Genomic DNA, 27,650 nt, shown 5'->3' on the forward strand with positions numbered 1-27,650 from the left:
ATGAACACGGGTTATAAAATTATGGAAGGAGAAGCCTGCCGCAAGGATTGGATTTTGGAGAATCTTTGAGCAGTGGACCTGGTGAAAGCTAACGAGTCTTGGAGCAGGACCGTACTGTAGCAATGTGTCTGCATGGAAGAAATGGGAAGGTAAAATGCACCATCAACCAGTTACAATGAATGTACTGCAGAAGCACATATGGCTTTGAGAAATGGTGCGTGAACCCGTTTCTGTGTCTGGAGTGCTGTTATCCTAAACTGTGTATTGCCTTATATTATGAGATATTCTGCCAAGAAAGGTCGTATGCTGGTGAACGCTGTGCCACGAGCAATGCCACAGCGGGATGTCATGCTCGCCCAGTCTCAAATGCTAATGGAAGCCTTTTGAAGGGGAGAGGAGGAGGTTTGGGGGTGCTGGAAGGCCTATGCTTCTTTTTAAGGTAGGATCAGTCAAAACAAGTCAAGTGAATCCACTTGGATTCCGCCCAGGTTGGCACATGGAAATTATGATGTAGCATAATTATCATCTCGGGTCAAGATTTGAAATTATGCCATGGTTTTTGTAAAATTGCTACTAGTATTCACATTATGTACTTTCACCAAAACATACATCATCATAGAAACATACATAGAATTTGGGTCCTCTGGGTCATTTGGGTCCTCTGGGTCATTTGGGTCCTCTGGGTCATTTGGGTCCTCTGGGTCATTTGGGTCATTTGGGTCCTCTGGGTCATTTGGGTCCTCTGGGTCATTTGGGTCCTCTGGGTCATTTGGGTCCTCTGGGTCATTTGGGTCCTTTGGGTCATTTGGGTCCTCTGGGTCATTTGGGTCCTCTGGGTCATTTGGGTCCTCTGGGTCATTTGGGTCATTTGGGTCATTTGGGTCATTTGGGTCCTCTGGGTCATTTGGGTCCTCTGGGTCCTCTGGGTCCTCTGGGTCATTTGGGTCCTCTGGGTCATTTGGGTCCTCTGGGTCCTCTGGGTCATTTGGGTCCTCTGGGTCATTTGGGTCCTCTGGGTCATTTGGGTCATTTGGGTCCTCTGGGTCATTTGGGTCCTCTGGGTCATTTGGGTCCTCTGGGTCATTTGGGTCCTCTGGGTCATTTGGGTCCTCTGGGTCATTTGGGTCCTCTGGGTCATTTGGGTCCTCTGGGTCATTTGGGTCCTCTGGGTCATTTGGGTCCTCTGGGTCATTTGGGTCCTCTGGGTCATTTGGGTCCTCTGGGTCATTTGGGTCCTCTGGGTCATTTGGGTCCTCTGGGTCCTCTGGGTCATTTGGGTCCTCTGGGTCATTTGGGTCCTCTGGGTCATTTGGGTCCTCTGGGTCATTTGGGTCCTCTGGGTCATTTGGGTCCTCTGGGTCCTCTGGGTCCTCTGGGTCATTTGGGTCCTCTGGGTCATTTGGGTCCTCTGGGTCATTTGGGTCCTCTGGGTCATTTGGGTCCTCTGGGTCATTTGGGTCCTCTGGGTCATTTGGGTCCTCTGGGTCATTTGGGTCCTCTGGGTCCTCTGGGTCATTTGGGTCATTTGGGTCCTCTGGGTCATTTGGGTCCTCTGGGTCATTTGGGTCATTTGGGTCCTCTGGGTCATTTGGGTCCTCTGGGTCATTTGGGTCATTTGGGTCCTCTGGGTCATTTGGGTCCTCTGGGTCATTTGGGTCCTCTGGGTCATTTGGGTCCTCTGGGTCATTTGGGTCCTCTGGGTCATTTGGGTCCTCTGGGTCATTTGGGTCCTCTGGGTCATTTGGGTCCTCTGGGTCATTTGGGTCCTCTGGGTCATTTGGGTCCTCTGGGTCATTTTGGTCCTCTGGGTCATTTGGGTCCTCTGGGTCATTTGGGTCCTCTGGGTCATTTGGGTCCTCTGGGTCATTTGGGTCCTATATTCCTATCCTATAACATATATATCTCCTATAACCTATCCTATAAATATAGATTTGATGACGTCATGTTTACACATCTGAGCGACAGAAATGAGCGACAGAAATGAGCGACAGAAATGGGTGACAGAAACTAGCTTCACTTTTGAGCGCCCGAAATTCCCAGGCAAACGCTATAACGCACCAGGTTTACAACCTGTGCGTTAATAACTGATCTGTTCATTAAAAGGAGACTCAGATGCATTGCAGAGTTTGTCGTATTATTGACAGGACTTTATTGAGGTTTGCATCAATGACGATGGGTTGTCATGTCGTGAGGTGTTATAATTGATCTGAGCAAAGAGACAAGTTTAGACCTTGCCCAAAATTGGTGCATATGAAAGAAGAAGACATTGGGTTTTCACTTTGACTTGACTCACCTCGTTCGCCCTTCAGGTCATTAAATAAACTGCGGACTTTAGCCTGGATCACAAGCACTTATTGGCACATGATGTTGGTCTGGGTATTCGATCCAGACTGATAATTAATAAACGTTTCCATATTCTCAATCACCAAACTACATTCCTGGAAGAACCCAGTGGCGTATTGCACTGCCAAGCGGATCTCACCTTGTCCTTGTTTGCCCTGATTGTCCACACAGTAGTCATGGGTATCCCAATAACGGCCGCTACATGCACGATCATCAGCATCGAACCTCTTCAACATATCTACTTTAGTCTGCAAGGTGATTACACTGCGTCTGCTCTTGTTCACAGATGCACCAGCCTCGCTTGACGATTGTTTGCTACTCATACTGTATCAAGATGAAAATAAAAACACTACCGAAAGTGAATGAAATAAAGCTGGTCACGCACATTCAACAAAGATGGCAAAGTAACAATACTGCACAGGGCAGAGAGAAACAGAGCGTCTGTTTTTTTTACTCCCGCCAGAGAGTAATGCATTGGATCGTGTCCGTCCGTGTGCGTATGTGTGTTCGTATGTTGTGAACAAGATATCTGGAAAAGTTCTGAACGGATTTGGATGAAAGTTGGTGGGATGATTGCCCTTGGGATAAGGAATAATTGATTAGTTTTTGGTGAAGCTCAGGATATTATTCCGGATCCAGGAATTTTTGGGGGGAATTTTTTTGAGAATTTTTTTCCTGTTTTACTGCATAAAAGCTTTTATTCTGATTCTTAAATGATGTTTTTCTCCTCTAATTCCGAGATATATCCAAATAAATTCTCTGACAGTTAGGGCTTACTTTCTTTTTCATTTATTGTTTTGGGGAGAGGGGATGTTAAACAAAACGTATTATTCCAACTTGACCCACGGCGGGAGTATGCGCTCTACTGAGTGGCGTTCTAGTTGTTTTTGTTTTCATTTTTATACCGAAACATACCTACTTGTATCAGAAAATATTGTTAATCCATCAACAATATCACACCGAAAAATGGATAATGGCACTACATACAGTGCATTCAGAAAGTATTCAGACCCCTTCACTTTTTTCACATTTTGTTATGTTGCAGCATTATGCTGAAATCGTTTAAATTCATTTTTTCCTTCATCAATCTGCACTCAATACCCCATAATGACAAAGAGAAAACAGAATTTTAGAAACCTTTGCAAATTTATTAAAAATAAAAAACTGAAATATCACATTGACATAAGTATTCAGACCCTTTGCTATGACACTTGAAATTTAGCTCAGGTGCCTCCCATTTCTCTTGATCATCTTTGAGATGTTTCTACACCTTGATTGGAGTCCACCTATGGTAAATTCAATTGATTGGACATGATTTGGAAAGGCACACACCTGTCTATATAAGGTCTCACAGCTGACAATGTATATCAGAGCAAAAACCAAGCCATGAGGTCGAGGAAACTGCCTGCAGAGCTCAGAGACAGGATTGTGTCGAGGCACAGAGCAGGGGAAGCCTACAAAAAAATTTCTGCTGCATTGAAGGTTCCCAAAAGCACAGTAGCCTCCATAATTCTTAAATCAAGTTGCAGGCAGGTAGGTGGTCTTTCTGTCTTCTACCGACTCCTCTCTGCCTTGCTCCCCCAGCTCTCTCCGTGCTCTGTACCCCGGATGTTCCTGCAGGTCGCACGGGATCTGCCAGCGGCCCTATTGTGGTTGGACTGCCAAGATCTGGGCTCTCTGCTCGCCTTCGCTCTCTCGTTCCTCTTTTCTCCCACCTCTGGAATGGGCTCCCCCGCTCCCTTCAGTCCCACTCCTCCCTCCAGGTCTTTGGGGCGGCTGTTCGCCACCATCTTTTTTCATCCCCCGTCCAGGGCCTTGATCTTTTCTGCACCCGCTGGTTCACCCCAGATCCACTTTTTTTGAAGTTCCGGCTTCTTTCCTGGAGGTCCTTGCAGTGTCCGTGTGTTTTGTACCTCTCCCCACCCCCCCCCCCCCCCTTCCCATGCCTCCTCCCCCCAGGCCCTCTCCCTCCCGCAGATCTCTCGATGTCCCTGCTCTCAGGTATTGTGTTTGTGTCCTTCCTCCTCTCTCCCCATCTTGTCTACCGCTCCCCTTTTTACGTGTTTTGTGTGTCGGTTTGACTTTTTGTGTGATTAGTGTTGGCTCTTTCATGAGCCTCGATCTTGTACACGAGAGGAAAAAAAACAAAATGGAAGAAGTTTGGAACAACCAGGACTCTTCCAAGAGCTGGCCGCTTGGCCAAACTGAGCAATCGGGGGAGAAGGGCCTTGGTAATAGGGGTGACCAAGAACCCGATGGTCACTCTGGCTGAGCTCCAGAGATCCTGTGTGGAGATGGGAGAAACTTCCAGAAGGTCAACCATCACTGCAACACTCCACCGATCTGGGCTTTTATATGGCAGAGTGGCCAGACGGAAGCCTCTCCTCAGTGAAAGACACATGAAAGCCCACTTGGAGTTTGCAAAAAAGCACCTAAAGGACTCTCAAACTGTGAGAAACAAGATTCTGTGGGCTTTCATTGAGGAGAGGCTTCCATATGGCCACTCTGCCATAAAGCCCAGATCGGTGGAGTGTTGCAGTGATGGTTGTCCGTCTGGAAGTTTCTCCCATCTCCACACAGGATCTCTGGAGCTCAGCCAGAGTGACCAACGGGTTCTTGGTCACCTCTCTTACCAAGGCCCTTCTCCTCCGATTGCTCAGTTTGGCCGGGCGGCCAGCTCTAGGAAGAGCCCTGGTTGTTCCAAACTTCTTCCATTTAACAATTATGGAGGCCACTGTGCTCTTGGGAACCTTCAATGCAGCAGAATTTTTATTTGTAGGCTTCCCCAGATCTGTGCCTTGACACAATCCTGTCTCTGAGCTCGGCAGGCAGTTCCTTCGACCTCATGGCTTGGTTTTTGCTCTGATATGCATTGTCAGCTGTGAGACCTTATATAGACAGGTGTGTGCCTTTCCAAATCATGTCCAATCAATTGAATTTACCACAGGTGGACTCCAATCAAGGTGTAGTACAAACCGATCAAACCGATCATTTGTACTACAATCAAGGTGTAGTACAAATCAGTACAAACCGATCAAAGATGATCAAGAGAAATGGGAGGCACCTAAGCTAAATTTCAAGTGTCATAGCAAAGGGTATGTATACTTATGTCAATGTGATATTTCAGTTTTTTCTTTTTAATAAATTTGCAAAACTTTCTAAAATCCTGTTTTCTCTTCGTCATTATGGGGCAATGAGTGTAGATTGATGAGGGAAAAAATGAATTTAAATGATTTCAGCATAATGCTGCAACATAACAAAATGTGAAAAAAGTGAAGGGGTCTGAATACTTTCTGAATGCACTGTATGGAGGACTCTGTATATGTATATAATGTATTTTGTCTGGCAATAAAACTTTTCCCTGGAACATACCCCCAACTATTTACATCAATTCTCATGGGGAAATTGGATTTTCTTAAAGTCACACTTTTCAAGAATGCAAGTACGTTCAGCGAAGACTTACAGTTGTTCAATTAGAGCAGTCAATTCTTGCTCAGCTCAAAACATTTGCCAAAACACTAAAAGTTTGAAAAATATTTCTGTTTATCAGGTAAATTTTATCTCGAATCAGTACAAACCGAAAGTAATTTGGAAGAGGTTAAGACGTAATGCAATTCCCCTTTGATTGTACTATACTGTTGTGATGACAAATACTCATAATACTCATTCTTGACAGCATGCCGGTGCTTCCAAAAAAGTCTCTTGGCAAAAGTTATACGAGGTGCTTTGCTGTTGCCATCCCAGCAGTGATTCTGGATGGTAATTTATAATTTGTGCTCTCCTACTCCTAATGAAATACACTGTGAAATTTTTAACATCCACGAACGACCAATACTGGAAGACATGTCCTTCGGCTTAACATCCCTCCCGTGGATGGCGCACACATCGATGTGTCGCCCTGCAAGTGAAACACCAGGATGGGAGTTTATATCTGGGTTGAGATTCAAACGCGGGCGACAGCTCAGAGGTGAGTGAGCACACCTTCAAACTATCCTGCCAGCCCAATACTGAATATACAAATTACAAAGTGCCAAAGAAATTCAAAGTTTATTGTGCTGCGGTTGAATTTTGATTATTTTAAACATGCATGGCATAAAAGATGAAGATACACAGTGAACGTGAAAACAGGAGCATGTACACACAAATTGATTGCAAAACAAAAAGAAAACCATGGTGCATATCACTGTCAGACGGAGCGGCAGATTGAATGAACATTGTGAACAAGGCATTTTAAATGAGCAATGTACGAGGAATAGTCCGGCAGCTAAGCTAAATATAGCATAACAATTGTGCATTTTGTGAGGAAAGCACCAAATTTGGCACACTAGTAGACTATCATATTATGAAAAGATCTGGATATTGGGCCATCTCAGATTCAGAGATTTGATTTTTGCAAGATTTGCAGCTTTTGCAGATTTGCAAGCTGAGATTGCAACGCCAGGGACGGCCGACTCCTTCCTGCGAGCTGCCCACGTCACCCGCACAAGAAGAGCTCATCAAATCACTGCAGCGGCACTGCACATCCTGCAACACCGTGCGTATGAACGCCACTGTATGACATATGCTGATGATGCAAAAGACCTGCCTGAGTTTGAAGACTGGTGTCACCAGAGAGGAGAAGACATTCCCAACTTTCAGTACTGGGCAACTGTGCTGGAACGAGAGATGTTGGTACTGGTCTACGTGCGTTCTCTGCGGCAGGCTTCATTCACGATGTACCTTGATGCCCTGACGGAACTGGTCCCATGGTTCCATGCCTTAGACCACACACACTATGCCAGGTGGGTCCCTGTTCACCTGAGGGACATGGTTGCACTCCCAATGAAGCACCCAGATGTAGCCAGAGAATTCAGGGCTGGCAACTTCACTGTACAGAAGACGAAGAAGGTGTTCTCTTCGATCCCAATCGAATCAAAATCTTGCAAAAATCAAATCTCTGAATCTGAGATGGCCCAATATCCAGATCTTTTCATAATATGATAGTCTACTAGTGTGCCAAATTTGGTGCTTTCCTCACAAAATGCACAATTGTTATGCTAAGTTTCCCCACTAGAAGGAAATTCAACAAAAGTAGTTCTGCACAGAAAGCACTATACGAGGCGGTGTGATTCCCACAGGTTTATTTATTCACATTTTGAGCAGAAATATTTGTAAATTTCACTTTTATTATTCCACACTTATAAAATCAAAGTACCCGTCCCCAGTGACGGGAAAAGATTAAGTGAATCTATCAATTTAAATTATTTCATGGATGTTAAAGCGGTTAATTGTGTTTCACTCTTGGTTTGACACAGAGCCAAAGCTCTGAGCTACTTGTACCAATGGTGCAAACATCGCACGGCATAGGTTGGATTTGTCTAAAAAGAGGGAAAAATATCCTGCTTGCAAAATAAAATTTGGCATCAACATTATTTGTGCCCGTCTCCCGTCATTACCTCTGCCAGCGAAGGTGGACGGAGGTTATGTTTTCACACCCGTCTGTGAACAAGAGTTGCGGACGGATTCGGACGAAATTTGGTGGAGAACTTAGGTGTGTGACAAAAACGCAACGATTCGGGTTTGGTGAAGATCCGAATCCAGATCCGAGAATTTTTGAAGGGATTTTTCACCATTGAGTGATTGGGCTAAAACCGATATAATAGTGTAGCGACCCATGGGTCCCCCAAAGCTCGAGACCAGCAACAGAATCTCCTGGCCCAAGCCGGTGACGTAACCGGCGGCCAAACCGCGGCGCCGAGGTTATAATCCTTTGCACCTGTCGGTCACATGACCACCAAAGCGTGCCTCGCCTGAGAGGCGTGGCTTTGGTTCTGATGTATGCTTTTTGGTTTGGATATATATATGCGAACCCGATAAACGGGCTTAGAGAGTTCCCGAGATAATTATACAATAAACATCTTCTCGGACGAGTTTGTGTCTTGTCCGTCACTTCGTCCGTCTCAAGCAGGAGCCCTGCTCCTTCACTGGTGACCCCGAGTTTACGACACGCGATGGACACGGCAGTGTCCCTCAAACTGCCCACTTTCTGGGAAGCACATGCCGCCGTCTGGTTCGCTCAGGCGGACTCCCAGTTCGCCCTGCGTGGCATTACGGAGGACACCACGAAATACCATTACGTGGTCGCCGCGCTCGGCTGCGTGACCGCCGCCCGCTGACGGCAAGTACGACGCCATCAAGGCACTTCTTCTGGGCGCTTTCGCCCTCTCCCCGGCTGAACGCGCACAACGCCTGCTCGACCTTCCTGAGCTCGGCGATACGCGCCCGTCCGAACGTATGGACTACATGCTCGCATTGCTCGGCGAGCATCCCTCGGATTTCCTTTTCCAAGAGCTTTTTCTCCGCCAGCTCCCGGCCCAGGTCCGGGTCGCCCTGGCAAGCACGACCATCACGAACCCCTGCGACCTCGCCAGGGAGGCCGACAAGATCGATTCGGTAAGCCAGCTCGTCGGGGTGGCTGCCGGGAGCCTGCCCGCCGCCCAGTCGGCGCCCGCGGCACAGTTTCCCGCCCACCCGCCCGCGACGCAGCTTCCTTCCCGGAGGCCGCCGGGCCGGCGCGACTGGCAGCGGCGACGCCGCGTCGCCCGGTCCCGACGCGTCGACCGGAGCCCCCGCCAGACCCGGCCTGGTGTTATTTCCACGCCAGGTTCGGGCGGCAGGCCCGATCATGTCGACCCCCGTGCACGTTCGGCAAGTCAGGAAACGGTCGGGCCGGCGCTCACTACCAGCCATGAGCGCCAGCCGTTCCGGAAACCTGCTATTCATCGCGGACCAAGCGTCGGGGCGGCGTTTTCTCTGCGACACCGGCGCTCAGCTGAGCGTCATTCCCGCTTTGGCGGAGGACAGGCGGGCCGCCATTTGCGGCCCCTCCTTAATCGCGGCCAACGGCTCTGCCATCCGCACCTTCGGCCCACGCACCGTCGCCCTCCGCTTCGGCAGCCAGCTCTTTCGCTGGGAGTTCGTGACGGCGGACGTCCCCATGGCTTTGCTCGGGGCCGATTTCCTTTGCGCCCAAGGGCTGCTGGTCGACGTTAAACGTCGGCGTCTCGTCAACGCGGAAACTTTCAGCTCGTTGGCGTGCGCCTTGAGCCGTTCCGCGCCCACCGAGCTTTCCTGCGTCCTCCAGTTGGCAGACGACTTCGCGCGTCTCCTCGCGGGGTTCCCGGCCCTCACGCGCCCGACGTTTTCGGCCGTCGCGGTGCGTCACGGCATCGAGCATCACATTCCCACTACGGGCCCGCCGGTGTACGCCCGAGCTCGCCGTCCCGACCCAGCCAAACTCGCCGTCGCCAAGGCCGAGTTCGCCGCGCTGGAGCGCCTCTGCATCGTGCGGCGCTCCGACAGTGCCTGGGCCTCGCCGCTGCACATCGACCCGAAGCCGGGGGGCGGATGGCGGCCATGCGGCGACTACCGCCGCCTCAACGACGCCACTACCCCCGACAGGTACCCCGTCCCGCACATCCAGGATTTTTCCGCCCGGTTGGCGGGGCGGACCATTTTTTTGAAAAGTGGACCTGATTCGGGGGTACCACCAGGTGCCCGTCCGCCCGGCCGACACGCCCGGCCGGCCGAGATTCCAATGATTCCCGAAGACGGCCGTTATTACACCTTTCGGCCTCTTCGAATTCCTCTGGATGCGATTCGGCCTCAAAAACGCGGCACAGGCGTTCCAGCGCCTGATGGACGGCGTGCTACGCGACTTGCCGTTCCTCTTTACCTATCTGGATGACATCCTCGTCGCCGGCACATCCAGAGCCGAGCACCTCCTCCACCTCCGGACGCTGTTCGGCCGCCTCAGCGAGCACGGCTTGATCGTCAACCCGGCCAAATGTCACTTTGGTGCGGCGACGATCGACCTTTTGGGCCACCACATCACCCGGAATGGCGCCGTACCGCTACCGGCCAAAGTCGAGGCCATCGCCGCTTTCCCGCACCGTCAAGGCGCTGCAGGAGTTCCTCGGGATGGTGAACTTTTACCACCGCTTCGTGCCCCGAGCTGCGCAACTCATGCGGCCCTTGTACACCGCCCTCCGCGGCCAGCCGGCGAAGCGCGACGTCGTCTGGTCCACGGACATGGACGCTGCTTTCACCGGCGCGAAACGGGCCCTCGCCAACGCCATGCTGCTGGCCCACCCGGTACCCCATGCTCCCATCGCCCTCACCACGGACGCCTCCGACTACGCCGTGGGCGCGGTTCATGAGCAATGGGTAAACGGGGCCTGGCAGCCGCTCGCGTTCTTCAGCCGGCAACTCCTGCCCAACGAGTTGAAGTACAGCACTTTCGACCGCGAGCTCCTCGGGCTGTACCTGGTCGTCCGCCATTTTCGCCACCTCCTGGAGGGCCGCCCGTTCACGGCCTTTGTCGACCACAAGCCATTGATTTTCGCCATGGCCAAGGTCACGGAGCCGTGGTCGGCCCGCCAGCAGCGCCACCTCTCCGCCGTGTCGGAATACACCACGGACATCCGGCACGTCGCCGGAAAGGACAACGCCGTGGCCGACTGCCTTTCTCGAGCCGGCGCCAACGCCGTCCACCTCAGCGTCGATTTCGCCCTGATGGCCACGGACCAGGCCACCGACGGCACGGTGCAGGCGCTCCGGGTGGTGGACACGGGCCTCCGCTTGGCTGACGTCCCCTTCGCGGACACGGTCCTGCTTTGTGACGTCTCCCAAGGCCGACCTCGCCCCGTTGTGCCGGTCACCTGGCGGCGTCGCATTTTTGCTTCGCTCCACGGCCTCTCACACCCGGGCCGGAAGGCGTCCCAGAGGCTGGTGTCGGCACGTTTCGTCTGGCACGAGTTGCGACGGGACGTCCGCGACTGGGCCAACGCCTGCACACCCTGCCAGCGGACCAAGGTCCACCGTCACACCCAGGCTCCGCTGGCTCCTTTCACCGTGCCCGAGCGACGTTTCGACCACGTCCACGTGGACCTGGTGGGTCCCCTGCCCCCATCGCAGGGGTTCACCCACCTGCTTACCATGGTGGACATGACCACCAGGTGGCCGGAGGCCGTGCCCCTCGCCTCCACCACCACCGCCGACATGGCCCAGGCGTTCATCGCCACCTGGGTCACGCGTTTCGGCGCACCGGCGGACATCTCGTCGGACTGCGGCCCAGTTCACGTCCGAACTGTGGGGCGCGGTCGCCCGCACGTTGGGCGTTACCCTGCACCGCACCACGGCCTACCACCCCCAGGCCAACGGGTTGTGCGAGCGGTTCCACCGCTCCATGAAGGCCGCACTCATGGCCGGCCTCCAGGACGACGGCTGGGCCGACCGGCTCCCGTGGGTCCTTTTGGGCCTCCGCACGGCTCCAAAGGAGGACCTCCAGGCGTCCACCGCCGAGCTGGTGTACGGCCAGGCCCTCCGCGTCCCGGGCGAGTTCGTGCCCGACGCCACCAGCCACTGGTCCGCCGCGCGCCAGCGCATGGACTTCCAGGAGGCTGCCCAACGTTTCGCCCCGGTGCCCACGTCCCGCCACTGCGACCCCCAATCCTACGTCCCCCCCAGCACTCCGCACGGCGGAGTACGTCTTTGTGCGCCACGACGCGCACCGGGGGCCGCTCCGGCCACCATACGACGGACCCTTCCGGGTCCTACGACGGGACAACAAGTCCTTCGTCGTCAGCATCGGCGGCCGGGCGGACCGGATTTCGGTGGACCGCCTCAAGCCGGCCCACATGGACGTCGGCCAGCCGCCACGGTTGGCTCTCCCACCGCGGCGCGGCCGCCCCCCGTCCACTGCACCCCCCGTCCGGCCACCCGCCACCACACCGGACCCCCCCTCCCCCCCCCCCCCCCCCCCGCGACCAGCCAGGGGTCGTTTCGGTCGGGTCATCCGGACCCCCCTCAGGTTGACCTTCCTGGACCAAGTCGATTCTGGGGGGGCGTGTGTAGCGACCCATGGGTCCCCCAAAGCTCGAGACCAGCAACAGAATCTCCTGGCCCAAGCCGGTGACGTAACCGGCGGCCAAACCGCGGCGCCGAGGTTATAATCCTTTGCACCTGTCGGTCACATGACCACCAAAGCGTGCCTCGCCTGAGAGGCGTGGCTTTGGTTCTGATGTATGCTTTTTGGTTTGGATATATATATGCGAACCCGATAAACAGGCTTAGAGAGTTCCCGAGATGATTATACAATAAACATCTTCTCGGACGAGTTTGTGTCTTGTCCGTCACTTCGTCCGTCTCAAGCAGGAGCGCTGCTCCTTCAATAGCATGATTTCTGTTCCAGATTCAAAAGTGAATATTGAGCTTTTCAAACGCAGCTTTCTTTTCCCTCCCCACCTGTCACCCATTTTCAAAAGAATGAAGTTTTTTTTTTGGGTGAAGTAAATGCACCAAAAGGAAATTATTCGTTGTATTTCTTTTTTATTTTTGCTCCGATTTTGCTTTAACAGCACAATAGTAACTGATAAGATTGCTAAGGTTTCTCCGTAAAGTAAATCGATGAAAAGGTAATTATACATTGACAGAATTGACTGGAGTTTATTTATATATATATATATATATATATATATATATATATATATATATATATATATATATATATATATATATATATATATATATATATATATATATATATATATATATATATATATCCATAACAAGTCAAGTGAATCCACTTGGATTCCGCCCAGGTTGGCACATGGAAATTATGATGTAGCATAATTATCATCTCGGGTCAAGATTTGAAATTATGCCATGGTTTTTGTAAAATTGCTACTAGTATTCACATTATGTACTTTCACCAAAACATACATCATCATAGAAACATACATAGAATTTGGGTCCTCTGGGTCATTTGGGTCCTCTGGGTCATTTGGGTCCTCTGGGTCATTTGGGTCCTTTGGGTCATTTGGGTCCTCTGGGTCATTTGGGTCCTCTGGGTCATTTGGGTCCTTTGGGTCCTCTGGGTCATTTGGGTCCTCTGGGTCCTCTGGGTCCTCTGGGTCCTCTGGGTCCTCTGGGTCATTTGGGTCCTCTGGGTCATTTGGGTCATTTGGGTCCTCTGGGTCATTTGGGTCCTCTGGGTCATTTGGGTCCTCTGGGTCATTTGGGTCCTCTGGGTCATTTGGGTCCTCTGGGTCATTTGGGTCCTCTGGGTCATTTGGGTCCTCTGGGTCATTTGGGTCCTCTGCGTCATTTGGGTCCTCTGGGTCATTTGGGTCCTCTGGGTCATTTGGGTCCTCTGGGTCATTTGGGTCCTCTGGGTCATTTGGGTCCTCTGGGTCATTTGGGTCCTCTGGGTCATTTGGGTCCTCTGGGTCATTTGGGTCCTCTGGGTCATTTGGGTCGTCTGGGTCATTTGGGTCATTTGGGTCCTCTGGGTCATTTGGGTCCTCTGGGTCATTTGGGTCCTCTGGGTCATTTGGGTCCTCTGGGTCATTTGGGTCCTCTGGGTCATTTGGGTCCTCTGGGTCATTTGGGTCATTTGGGTCCTCTGGGTCCTCTGGGTCATTTGGGTCCTCTGGGTCCTCTGGGTCATTTGGGTCCTCTGGGTCATTTGGGTCCTCTGGGTCATTTGGGTCCTCTGGGTCATTTGGGTCCTCTGGGTCCTCTGGGTCATTTGGGTCCTCTGGGTCCTCTGGGTCATTTGGGTCCTCTGGGTCATTTGGGTCCTCTGGGTCATTTGGGTCCTCTGGGTCATTTGGGTCCTCTGGGTCATTTGGGTCCTCTGGGTCATTTGGGTCCTCTGGGTCATTTGGGTCCTCTGGGTCATTTGGGTCCTCTGGGTCCTTTGGGTCATTTGGGTCCTCTGGGTCATTTGGGTCCTCTGGGTCATTTGGGTCCTCTGGGTCCTCTGGGTCATTTGGGTCCTCTGGGTCATTTGGGTCCTCTGGGTCATTTGGGTCATTTGGGTCCTCTGGGTCATTTGGGTCCTCTGGGTCATTTGGGTCCTCTGGGTCATTTGGGTCCTCTGGGTCATTTGGGTCCTCTGGGTCATTTGGGTCCTCTGGGTCATTTGGGTCCTCTGGGTCATTTTGGTCCTCTGGGTCATTTGGGTCCTCTGGGTCATTTGGGTCCTCTGGGTCATTTGGGTCCTCTGGGTCATTTGGGTCCTATATTCCTATCCTATAACATATATATCTCCTATAACCTATCCTATAAATATAGATTTGATGACGTCATGTTTACACATCTGAGCGACAGAAATGAGCGACAGAAATGAGCGACAGAAATGGGTGACAGAAACTAGCTTCACTTTTGAGCGCCCGAAATTCCCAGGCAAACGCTATAACGCACCAGGTTTACAACCTGTGCGTTAATAATAAAAGGCAGTGTCCGTCCTTCCATCTCCTCCATAACTCCAAAACCATGAAACCTAGCAGCCCCAAACTTTGCATGCATACACGTGGACCTCCAACAGACTGCAATGATGAAAACTGGGTGTTTGTGTGTGTTATAACACCATTTTTGAAGATGATTAACAGGGTGCTCATAAGAAAAAAAAAACGAAAAAAGGCTTACCAATCCGGTGGCTGGCCATCTTGGTCAGCCCACTGCACCTCGTTGGGTTCTTAACCCGCCATTTTGTTTCGACCGACTCAAATGTGCCTTGCCTTGGAAGCATGATTGATTTATCATTACATAATTGAAGCATATTGTTATATTTGTGGGGGTAAACGAAGAAATACCTTAGTCAAGATAGAATCGTGTAGATGAGCATGCTCCATATGCCGCGAAGCCATCTCGATGTATCTAAGTAGTGTCGTAGGTCCGGGTAAGTATTTAGGGGTCTCCACATGGAGGAGTGGATTTGTGCTATCTAGGTAGGGTCTGTAAGATTAAATCCCCTGTGTGTAAATGCCTCTTGTAATTTTTTTCTCATGTTCTTATAAAACTCAGCCGGCCAGGAAATTGACTCATTCGCTCACCACACCGCCAGGGCTAACCAACACTCAGCACATTTGCCGATCGTGCCAGTCAAGCCCTGCCTTCCAGCCAACGACGTCATCTGAACATTCCCAAACGACGACTGGATTCCGACCCCCGACGACTCGTAACGGGGAGGCCACGCCCCGGCCTTCGTGATTGGTGGAGGCGTGATGGGATGACTGAGTAGCGCTCGGTGATTGGAGGGAGTGTGACATCAGCGTGGGACATTTAAGAGCTGAAGGCAAAAAGACACATCTTGCCATCTTGGTCTCTCTTGTCCCGGGTTTGGTTGTGGCCGGTCGCAGTCTTCTCTTCTGGTCCTGGTCTTGATCGTGGCGGTCGCTTGGTTGTTTTGCCTGGGAGGATGACGGGCGCTCATCTGTGTGTGCCAGGAAGACCACCGGAGCCGTATTAGCAAAGAAAGATCCTGCCTGCTTGCACACTAGCGATTCCGCGTTATCTTGTGCGTTTCTCGCGCGGTAGTTCGAGGTGACGACCAGTAAGCCTTACCAGCCATTTGGGGACACAAACCTGAGTGCCGGCCGATTACCAAAACATTATTTATTTTCTTGCATTATCTTTTCCCCTTGTTTGTATGCGAGTCTGAATGGAGACGTCTAAATTCGGAATTTTAGTTTCTGCGTCACCTTTCATAGTTATTTGCATCTATTTTCATTAAATCATTATTTGTCGAATCTTACTTTTCTTGTATTGTGGATTTTGCTGTCCCGTCTTTGTGCTTGTGGGTTCGGATAACCCCTGCGTGTGTTCCCGATTAGATAAGTTCCGGGCCTTCCCGCGTACGCCAAAGATAATCCCGCCAAGGTTTGGAGTATGCCTCGGAGTTCAAGGTCATTTCGGACATTCGGCCTCTTGAGGTCTTAACCCCGGGGACACGACAATATCATCAAAATCTGGATACAAGGATGTGAAGCTGTAGTCGAAATAAATGTCCAAATCTGGAGTGAAATCTGACAAAATTTACCATATTTACCGATTTTATAACCAAGTGTATATATCCATTTATTTAATCTATTTTCCATTTATTTATCATTTTCCATTTATTTTCCATTTAATTTAATCATTTATTTATCAACCCTGGTGTTGGCTTAGCAGTTAGGGTGCCGGCTTGGGATCCGAGGATCCTGAGTTTGAATCCCGGTCGATTGCTAAATTAACACCAGGGGGGTTGACTCAGCCTGTCATCCTTCCGAGGTCGGCAAATTAAGTACCAGCTTGCTGGGATGAATGATCCCGGTGTGTACCCCGGTATAGAATAGGTACACCGTATCCCTGTGCATCGTAAGAGGTGACTAAGGGTTGGCGCCAGGAAGGGCATCCGGCCATAAAAACATTGCCTCAAACAGGGAACCATGATTGTCATGGGGCCCGCAAGGCTAACCCCCGCTCTAGCGGGGAAAATGGCCTTAAAACGATCATTCATTCATTCATATTCATTCATAATCGAGGCTGTGATTCTGCTTCTGGGGTTCCTATTTTTTTATTTAACTTCATAACATTTTTTTAACTTACGGTAGGTAATTCATACTTCCATGGGATATGGTGTCACTCCACTGTACCTGCGATCTGTTTTTTTAATTCCCTCTCGATGATGGACCCAGATTGCATATATTTTTGAATATGATTAACCATCACTTGGTGAATGCTATTCAGGCTGCTTTTGCAAGCCATAGCGTTACAGTAGACAGAGATCCCTTTTTGTTTTTATTCAGGCTGCTTTTGCAAGCAATGGCGTTACAATAAACAGAGCTCACATTTTTGTGCGATATACCTTAATTGCATTCATAGATAGTTATATTAATGTACCTACAAAAATATGCTGAATTTAAAAAACCAACAAATCAAACGTCGTGCTTGGAACTGAAATCAACCGTCGGCCATGTCGAACTATTTAATTGCAATTGTAAAGTCGACATGACATTTTGTCTGCTCTCGGTGGTTTCCACATTTCGCTGATTTGCTGTTCGATTGTCACATTTATATAGATAGTCACTCTCCACCCCCCACCCCCCTCCTCCTCCTCTCTTCCCCTTTCCCCCTCCACCCTCCCTTATTTCTCTCTCCCCTCCCTCCCCTCCTCCATATTCCCGTTAGGAAGCGACTCATTAATACCCAGCAACGCCGGGTACTTTTGTTAGTGTATATATATATATATATTGTTACGTTTGTCGGGGGTAGGGATACCATAGGCCAGGTAGAGTGTATAGCTTAGTGTGCTCCAACTGTCGAAGAAGAAGAACCACCTCAATGTACTACAAGTAGGGATCCGGTAGACCTTGTGTTTGAATTAAGTGTATCTTAGTCCCCATTACGAGGAGTGGGGTATGTTAATTAGCTCAGGGATAAAATTGGTAGTCTGTTAACAATCGGATAGAACGTCATTTTGGAGCGTAATTAGCTTCATGATACTTTTCGTCTTAAATATTTCACATCCTACATGGAATAGTCTCGAGCACCAATCAACACAAACTACATCTTGCACATGAGCATCGTGCTGCATGCTTAATCGATTGTTAAAATTAGCTCCCATAATCGACACAATTCAGCATCATCGGAGATGGGATGTTTGCAGACATTTTGCTGTGTGATGATTGGCTCACCACAGCTGCAACCCAGGAAAATGAAGATAGCATTAATAGAAAGGAGCGAAAGGAAATGAAATGAAGAAAGACTGTGTTTGGTTACAAGTAGCTCATGACTGTACAGGTGGGTAGAGACCACACTGAATAAAGGAGGTAATAAAATGTTCCACTTATCCCCCACAACTGAGTGAATTCACATGCTCAATGAACCCCTTTTCCCATTCATTAAAAAACTCCAGACTGTACAGGGAAGAGGGGAGGGGTGGTATCCTCCCCTCAACACGTACCCACTCCTGTGCATTGTAGATTCATGGGCTGCAGCGAGGCCCATCTTTGGTTTCACAAATTTTTTCATGTCCCCTTCTTTTTTTTTGGTGGTTGGGGGAGGCGGAGAACCCTGAACAAATCTTCAATGTCCCTAACACTCTAACAACGTGTAGAGATTTCATTTCTTCATTTCATACAATAGATGAATTGGATGAAAACAAATAAATAAACTAGAACAGCACTCAGTAGAGAGCATCCCTCTGCCTGGTCGGCTCAATGGTGAAGAATCACTTAAAACATTATACGAGCTGGATCCGGTCCGGATCTTCACCAAAATTGAATCGCTTCTTCCTCGTCACACACACAACCTGTCTACCAGGTTTCGTCCAAATCCGTCCACACATTTTGAGATATCCTACTATGTATCGTTTTTGGCCCGATCTCCCAATGGTGAAGAATCACTAAAAATTCTAGTAGACGGATCCGAATCCGGATCTTCACCAAAATCTAATCATTTCGTCCTTGTCACATACGCTACATCACTGCCAAATTTTGTCCAAATTCATCCACAACTTTTTGAGATATTTTGTTCACAAACAAACGGACAAACAGACAGGTGTGAAAACATAACCTCCATCCACCTTTGGTGGCGGAGGTAATAAATAAAAATCCACTGCCCAATGTTTTTCATTCCCAACACAATACAATCCATTTTGGTGGTGGGATAAAAGGACCATACTTGGCAACTGTCCAAACAGAAACGCTCCCTTCACACACCTCGGCATTCCCAAGACTTTCGTCAAATGCTTCATATATTGTCCCGTGCTTGCGACATGAAAACTTTAACATTGCAACAGACAAAAATATTTTAAAAAACAAGGACAATAATTTATGTACAGTCCTGTATTTGATTTATCTGGTTGTGGGAAACAGCGTGCTTTCACACAACTTTACTTTTTTACTTTGGGTCATTAAAGGTGCAACATAGAATGGCACTCAGAAGAGAGTATACCTCTGCCAGGCTGAATAGTTTACAATTTGTATCCCACTAATACATCGGATATGGATCCGGATCTTCACAAAAATCTAATCATTCCGTCCGTGTCACACACCCAATCTCGCCACCAAACTTCTTCCGAATCCGTCCACAACTTTTTGAGATATCCTGTTCACAAACAAACAGACAGACAGGGGTGAAAACCTAACCTCCTCCCACCTTAGGTGGTGGAGGTGACAAGAAGGAGATTGCTTTGCAATACATGTCCCCTACCGGTTCCAATGAATGTTCTTGTTATAAGTCCAAAAAGGGCTTAACTCCGTGAAAAATTGGCGAAACGCCACGAAACTCAAACCTGTTCTGCAACTTATCATAATAAAGCCATGCACCAAGTTTCAGTTGAATATGTTAAAGGCTATGGGGGAAAAAATTGCAGAAAACTACGTGGGATGGACAGACGGATGGACAGAGATGAAGAGCAAACATATAATCTCATGGAAGACCAGTAGGTGGCATGCAGAGGTCATGGAGATATACTGTAGTGCATCAGTGGTCCCCATCCAGGGGTCTGTGAGAGCCCATCAGCAAGGGTCCCCAGGTAACATGAGCCTCCCCGCACAGCCAAATGACGTTGCACATGGCGATTCATCGCAAGTCAGAAGCAACCATTGGTAGAAGGCCATGGCTCATCCTGCTTGTGGCACGATTTTGGCATTATAATAGGTCGCATGTCACTGTGACATCACGTTACCATGATAGTCGTACATAGTTGTCTGCAAACATTTGGAAGCTCAGTGGGGGTACACACCTCAAAAAGGTTGAAAACCACTGCACTATATTATTAAGTTATCGAGTTGAATACATTTTGGGGTCATTAGAAGTATTAGAGTCTCCCCCTCCCCCAAGGGTAGGGTCAAGAACGTGAAAATCTCTTCTTTGGAGGGGAGTGTGTGGGTTGGTGAGTGGTCTATTACATTCACCTGAAACTTGAAGCCAATTTTTTTGTATTACAAGAGCGTGTACATAAACCATCGTGATTTCTGGAATCTTCTTCAATGTAAACGTGCCAATCCTCGAACTAGTCCTGTAATGCGATCCCGTTAATAGACTCATGGTAATATGCCTCATGGTAACTGTGATGATAACAGTGAAAACAACAAGGTTAAAAAATTCAAAGGTACAAGTAGTTCAAGCCATGCTCAGGGTTTTAATATGTGGCCTATGACATAATCCCAATATGTAGTATAGAAGACATTCCAAGATTTCCCTGACAGGATGGTTCAGAGGGAGCACACCTACCTTTGAGGGTTCCATTTCTGACCCGGCTGCAAACTGTCGGATTAGTGGTTCGCAGACAGGGTATGCCATCACCAGGTGTGCCATCCCACGGACTGACGTTACAGCTGGTTGTCCCATGTACTCACTTTAGTTGGTGGTCGAGAAAGATCCCACTGTGTCTTTCATGAAGAGTATGCAAGTCATCGCCCACACTCAGAATAAATTCCAAATTCCTATATAATCCTATATAATCCGTGCCCATTAGAAGGTCCCCAAATAGGTAAAATGTAATAGATGTCACTTCCGCTGTGAGAACAAGGCTGCATAATGCTGGCTGCCATTACGGGAGACAAAGCGAGGTATTTACAATGAGAAGTATGTACGAGCTGGTGTGTGTAGCAACCATTTCAACAGTTGCAAGTACTACCCCATCCTAGAAGAAGAAGACCACCCCTTTTGCAGCTACAGACGCATAGGGCTGCCGGAGCTGTTTCCTAGGCTATTGGGAGCAAACTATTGGGACGGGTCGCCACTCAGACACAGGATACTCGAATGGCTCATTCTTCCCAGTAAGCTGGTATTCATTTTGCCGACATCAGAAGGATGACAGGTTGAGTCAACCCACCTGGTGTTAATTCAATGGCATGACAGGGGCTTGAGCTCAGGACCCTCAGATCTCAAGCCAGCCACCTTAACCATTAAGCCCACACCAGGCTTCTACCCCATGCACGTCTCCCGTAATGGCGGACGAGCTTCATATCCTGGAGCGACGTGACGTCAATGCATACTATCTATAGTATCCACGGTATGACTTGCTGGATTGGCAGTTTTCTTGTTATAAAAATGTAATTTTTACAAACAATTTTTTTAATTAGTAAAAAAATAAATTAAAAAAAAGATCAGAAATCAGGAAAGCGAAGATATTAGAATTCAGGACGACAGACTGGGACGACGTCTCAACACGTACAAGTGTATTGACTTTGGTTTCCAGATATAATGGAAATACCTTATTGACATCTGCTGCCATCTAGGAAGCATTCATATAATCTTTAAGCCTACCATGACTTGCTTCCACAAACACTTTAAACATCGAAGACATCAGCCTAAGTAAGGGGTGAGACACTTCAATCACCTTGAAGTACCACAAGCACCTCACTGAACTGAAGTGTGAGAATGCGTTCACTCCTGAGATCAATAAACCCTTCCTCGTGCCTTCAAAGGAAGCTCATAATCAGATTCCTCTGCAGATGAAGTAGAAGAATCACGAACCCAGTTTTTGCTCCTCCATTACCTTCCTCTGATTATGAAAGAAATGCGGTACATTCAGGACTTGGTCACGGCACACCAGTTATGCAGCACCGGTCTATCTGGTGGAATATTTGGGGCCGGTCTCCGCATCGTCTTCTAGTTTCAAATGTTGTCAGGTTGAATCTTCTTACTGTCTAGCTTCATATGGTAGTTCCCTGATACTTCGGAGGAGTTTGGTGCCCTCCCTTGTACTTTTTACAGTACAACTTTTACTCCTCGCCAGACGGGGATGCCAAACTTGCATGCCAGAATCAAGGTGTGGACGAGTGAGGGATTTATACATCTGCTGAGCTGCTCTAGAATTCTTTTAAGTTCCGGACGAAAAGTTTCATCACATCCTGCCAAGGACTCCGTTTGCTTTCTCGGCTGCAGCGGCACATTGAGAGATTTTAACAGGCTTCGTAAATTAACTCCCAGATATTTTTTCGTCTTAAGACTCCTTCAGCCGATGGTTTCCCATCTCATGGATGTGGTGTGGCATTGCTGCTTCCGACGTGCATTGCTCCGCAATGCTCAATTTAACCTGCCATTTCTGCACATTTTTCATATCGGAAGTGTCAAACCGACCTGGAAACGACTGATGATCTTCGTCGCTTATTTCGTGGTTCGCAAAGGCAGTTCATATTTACCTGCGCCACCAAAGGTGGACGGAGGTTGTTTTCACTCCTGTCTGTCTGTCTGAGCAGGACATCTCAAAATGTTATGGACAGATTCAGACAAAACTTGGTGGAGAGTTTGGGTGTGTGACAAGGAAGAATCGACTCGACTTTAGTGAAGATATATATATATATATATGTTCAAAACTCACCTGGTCACAAGTGTGCCGCACTGACCGGGTCCTCAGTCGAGGTCATCAGCATCATCCCGTTTCGGCCCTTCAACCTCGATACGGTCAGCTAAGGTGGGCCAGCAGGGGCACGTGCACATCCACATGCAGCAACTGCACCTGGATGCGTACATACCCCCACCCCCAGCCAGTGCGAACAACAACAACAACAACACCTCCACATCCAGAATCCACAGCACCAAACAAACATGGTGGAACACTCAAACACCCACCTTTATACCCTTCACCACTCACCAACAAAACACACCAGATCATTCACACACACACACACATACATGTATGTGTGTACGTATTTATATACACACATACATACAGTGTGTATGTATTTATATACACACACACACACATACAGTGTATGTATTTATATACACACATACATACAGTGTGTATGTATTTATATACACATACATACAGTGTGTATGTATTTATATACACACACACACACACATACATACATACATACAGACTACAGTGTGTATGTATTTATATACACATACATACAGTGTGTATGTATTTATATACACACACACACACATACATACATACAGACTACAGTGTGTATGTATTTATATACACACACACACACACATACATAGTGTGTATGTATTTATATACACACATACATACAGACTACAGTGTGTATGTATTTATATACACACACATACACATACATACAGTGTGTATGTATTTATATATACACACACACACACACACACATACATACTTTTTTTTTTTAAAGTGATTCCTCATCATTGAGAGATTGAGATCTTCAACAAACGATATGGAGCACGATATCTCAAAAAGTTGTGGACGGATTATGACACAAGTAGTTGGATGAGTTGGTCAGGTGACTAGAACCAGGTGATTCGATTTTGGTTCAAATCCGAATCCAGATCTGGCCTATCAATGGGATACAAAAGGTAAACTGTTCAGCCAGGTTGAGGCATGCGCTCCACCAAGTGTCGTCGTGCTCGTTAAATCTGAGCTTGTTGTGCATTGGCCAACAAGAGCCGAAGAGGTTTCGCACGTCATCGCATTATTAGTCAACACGACCCCACTGTCTTGCACCGCAAATGGAAAAGAAGAAGAACTTTCCCACATGGTCTTGCGTGGGGCAGCACCTGAACATCCTGTCAACACCATCGCGATCACAGGAAACACTCTCGTGCAAACTTTCACCACACACAATTCGGAGGATTCCCGCTTGAAATAACATTGACTGCAAGGTACGATTTACAAGACGTTTACCTCGCTCCACAACGTCCGCCATCCCCCGCGCCGGGCCGGACCTTCCGGCCTAAGTGGAGAAGCCGCGCCAGTGACACGGCCCCGGTCCGGTCGTCTCCTCACGAGAGGCCGCCGAGTACCCACGGACACGTCGATTCCAACCGACCACGACTGTTGTTCTCTTCAGCCGTTCTGCTCCCCGCCCGCGGGTCCTCTTAGATCGTTCGCTTGTCTTCGCCACGGATTTTTACGAGTCGGGAAACTCGGAAGTGAACGACACGTCGGTGGAGGCGGATGGAGAAAACGGGCCAAACGGAGAGGATATGTAAAACGAAGAAGAAGAAAAACAAAAAGGTGGAGGAGCAAGAGGAATATTACAACATGAGAGTAGACAAAAAATATGAGGTGGAGTATTAAAGTAGAGGGCGGGAGAAGGAAGAACTGACAAAATCAAGTATGGAGGGAGGGACGAGGGAGCGAACGAGATTCCGGTGAAGAGGAAGAATCCGCCATGAAGAAGAAGAAGCAAAATAAAAGCTACTTTTTTTGGCTCGTCTCACAATCTGTCGTGCTACCTGGATGGACCAGACTACCGGTACGCAGACTCGGCTCTAAGCTGTCTCTCTTGAGTTCGAATCCCGAGGCAGCTATAAACTGCCATCCCGGTGTTTCACAGGCAGGACGAGGCATCTATCAGTTGGTCTGCCGTCCCTCGGATGGACGTTAAACTCAGTGTCCCGTCTTTACCGATATTAGTTGGTGGAGTTTAAGGATCCCACGTGTACTTCACGAAGAGTATCACTTCACTTCACGAACAAATTCCTGCTCCAATCTACAGAGGGCATTCCGTGTTCTCAGCCTATGATCCTCCCCGTAGCGTGATGCTGCATACGAGAGCAGAAGAAGAAGATGCTGATATGTGTGAAGAAGAAGAAGACAATGTCGTGGATCGATGCACTATGATTTTTGAAAGTCAAGTACTCCTAATGGGGAACAAAAGCATGATTAATGATGGCATCATCATCATCATCATCGGTGAAGTGGTATACCAGCCATAAATGTTTTAATTGATTACCTTATCCAAAAAATTTGAAGTTGCATGCACATGATCTCTGACCCAATTGTATTGTAATATTAAATTTATGACATCATAGGTCACCTGGTTTGGCAGCCATATTGGATTGAAGGAAAATATGAAACAACTATATCTGAAACCGCCTACCCTATCAATGCAAAATTTTACAAATGTCATCCAACACCATTGTTGCATTTCGTTTGAAAATGATGACGTCGTAGGTCACGTGGTTTGGCAGCCATCTTGGATAAAAAACGACGAGAAAATCAACATGAAACTTCACAAACGTGATCCCTTGCCCATACATATGTAGAGTGTTCATTTTTGATGTCATATGTCACGTGATTTGGCAGCCATATTAGCTTGAAAGCCGATGTTAACAAAAATCCCCTCTCCAAAATTGCTTCACCAATCAATGTGAAGACCCTGGTGTTGGGCTAGCGGCTAGGGTGCCAGCTTAGGATCCTAGGATCTTGGGTTCGAATCCCGGTCGATCGCTGAATTAACGCCAGGGGGGTTGCCTGTCATCCTTCCGAGGTCGGCTAATTGAGTACCAGTTCATTGGTAATTCCCTGCTTGTCGTAAAAGGCGACAAAAAGGGTTGGCGGCAGGAAGGGCATCCGGCCGCAAAACATTGCTTCAAAAAGGGGACAAAAAACAACAACAACCACGGTCCCCGAAAAAGGCCAACCCCCGCTTTGCGGAGAAAAATGGCCTCTAAAGGTGTTTTTTATTTATTTATCAATGTGAAACCTGGTCTGTGGTAAAAATGTGATACTTCAAAACAGCTGAAGGGATTTAAACCAAACTTGTTTTTCGGAAAGTGAACAAGGGCATCTACCCATTGTCACTGGCAGGGACTGTGCGGAGGCATATTGGCGACACAATCGCATTGCTCTAGTTACCCATTTTGTAAAACTCTTCATGCAGCATCTAACTCATGATGTCCAAAAAAATGTCATACACGTCTCTGCCCATGGGATTTCCACGGGTGCTCCTCCAGTCGAATAAATAAAATTCATCGAATGTCTGTCTGTCTGTTCGCGTTTTTTGCAAAGACTGCTGGGTCGACAACCACCAAATTTGGCACACAGACCAAGTCCGACCAGGGGATTGTCTTGATGGTATTTTCATCCACCACCTCAGCTTTTAAAGACCCCGAAGACCCCTAATATCCTTTTTCTACATGCTTGAGAGATTACATTACATGCTTGAAAGAAGACCTTTTACATGCTTTGGAGAATAGACCCCTTAAGACCCCAAAGACCCATAACACTATTACGACCCTTGAAGACCCCAAACACCCTTAAGACCCGTTAAAACCCTGAATACCCCCAAAGACCTTTAAGACCCCAAAGATCCTTTCAGACTCCTTTACCCAACGGCATTGCCTTAACTTGTTTCTTAAATAAACACAAACCAGCATCACCTAAACTCGCCATTTTAAATAAACCCTTCTCCCCCCCCCCCCCCGCCTCGCTGGCTCTCTTGCCCCCCTTCCCCCTTCTCAGTTCCCCCGCCCCCATCCGAGCAACGCCAGGTAACCCTGCTAGTTACCAATAACATTGTAGAGTGCTCGCCTTGTCGCTTAAGCACTCAAGCAAGCACTCCAATGAAACGGTTGATAAGGAAAGGCTGGCTTGTCAAGCGATTAGTCATACATGGTACAGGTATGTACAATGATGCATAGACGAACTGCTTAGATTTTGGAGTGGAGAGGTCAAAGGTCAGAGGTCATGTTAAGTTACAATTATTTCGTTACCGCAATAACTTGAGAACGGCTGAAGGGATCGGAGACAAACTAGGTACAGGTATGTATAATGATACATAGATGAACTGCTTAGATTTTGGAGTCAAGAGGTCAAAGGTCAGAGGTCATGTTAAGTTTTTAAAAATGATACCAGGATAACTTGTGAACCAGTGATGGGGTTTTGACCAAATTTGGTATAAGTATATATATTATGATGCAAAGACGAACTGATTCGATTTCTGCATCAAGCGGATAAATGTCCAGGGTCAGTTTCTGTAATAGGTTTTTGCTACTGCGATAACTTAACAGCTGAAGGTAACTAAGCCAAACGTGGTGCAAGTATACATAATTATGTAAAGATAAATGGATTATGGGCCGAAGAGGTCAAAGGTCAAACGTCCGGTTAGGCAAAAATTCTGTTACTGCGCTAACTTGTGAACCAGTGATGGGATTTTCACCAAACTTGACACAAGTGTATATTATTGTCACGTTCCCAGGGTGAACCCCTGGGGACTGATAGCCGAGCAAGCTTTACACTCCGAGGCATTCAATTCAACCATTGCGGAGTTAATACGTGCGGGGGATGAGGCAGCGAAGGGTAACGAAGCTCTTGCCTTCACAGAACCCATTGGACGTCTTCGAACCTGGATAATCAACTCAAATCCAACACGGAATTAAAATGTACAAATAAACAGGTTTAATAAAAATAATGCCAGGGAACAAAGAATGCACGGTAAAATATTCCTGAGTTGAGGATCCTCTATACGGACTCAAATACACACAAGGGGAAAATAAATGAAAGTAATTATTGTGTCTGTGTGGTGCGCTTGCCTACACTCGGTGGGCTCCTCGAGCGGTCCCCGCACCCTGGCGGCCGTTGACGACAAAACGAACAGGCCCGCGCTCCTTCCTGCTCGGCTGCACCGAGCCCCGTCCTTCCACTCAGTCCGCACACCGCACCAGCACGAACGCCACGAGCAAGCACCAAGAAGGAGAGAGTTCGTCTGCCTTTTTCCCAGTCAGGAACACTGGGACCTGAGAAAGCACGATTTTGACCGCCAACGATGATTGTCTGA

At 48.3% G+C, this 27,650-nt stretch overlaps 1 protein-coding gene across 1 annotated transcript in view; it reads right to left on the bottom strand.

Annotated features, from left to right (window-relative positions):
• The window catches only part of LOC137434451 (mitogen-activated protein kinase kinase kinase 2), a 151,720-nt gene extending 127,513 nt beyond the window's left edge, over positions 1–24,207 (bottom strand). Inside the window, exon 1 of the mRNA XM_068127456.2 lies at positions 23,771–24,207. Coding sequence (XP_067983557.1) covers positions 23,771–23,792 — 22 coding nt within the window. The 5' untranslated portion in view covers positions 23,793–24,207. The remainder of the gene's footprint in view (positions 1–23,770) is intronic.
• Between the last annotated feature and the right edge of the window lie 3,443 nt (positions 24,208–27,650).

Source organism: Myxine glutinosa, chromosome 10 (assembly GCF_964187855.1).
Source record: "Myxine glutinosa chromosome 10, kmMyxGlut1.1, whole genome shotgun sequence".
Taxonomy (NCBI): Eukaryota; Metazoa; Chordata; class Myxini; order Myxiniformes; family Myxinidae; genus Myxine; species Myxine glutinosa.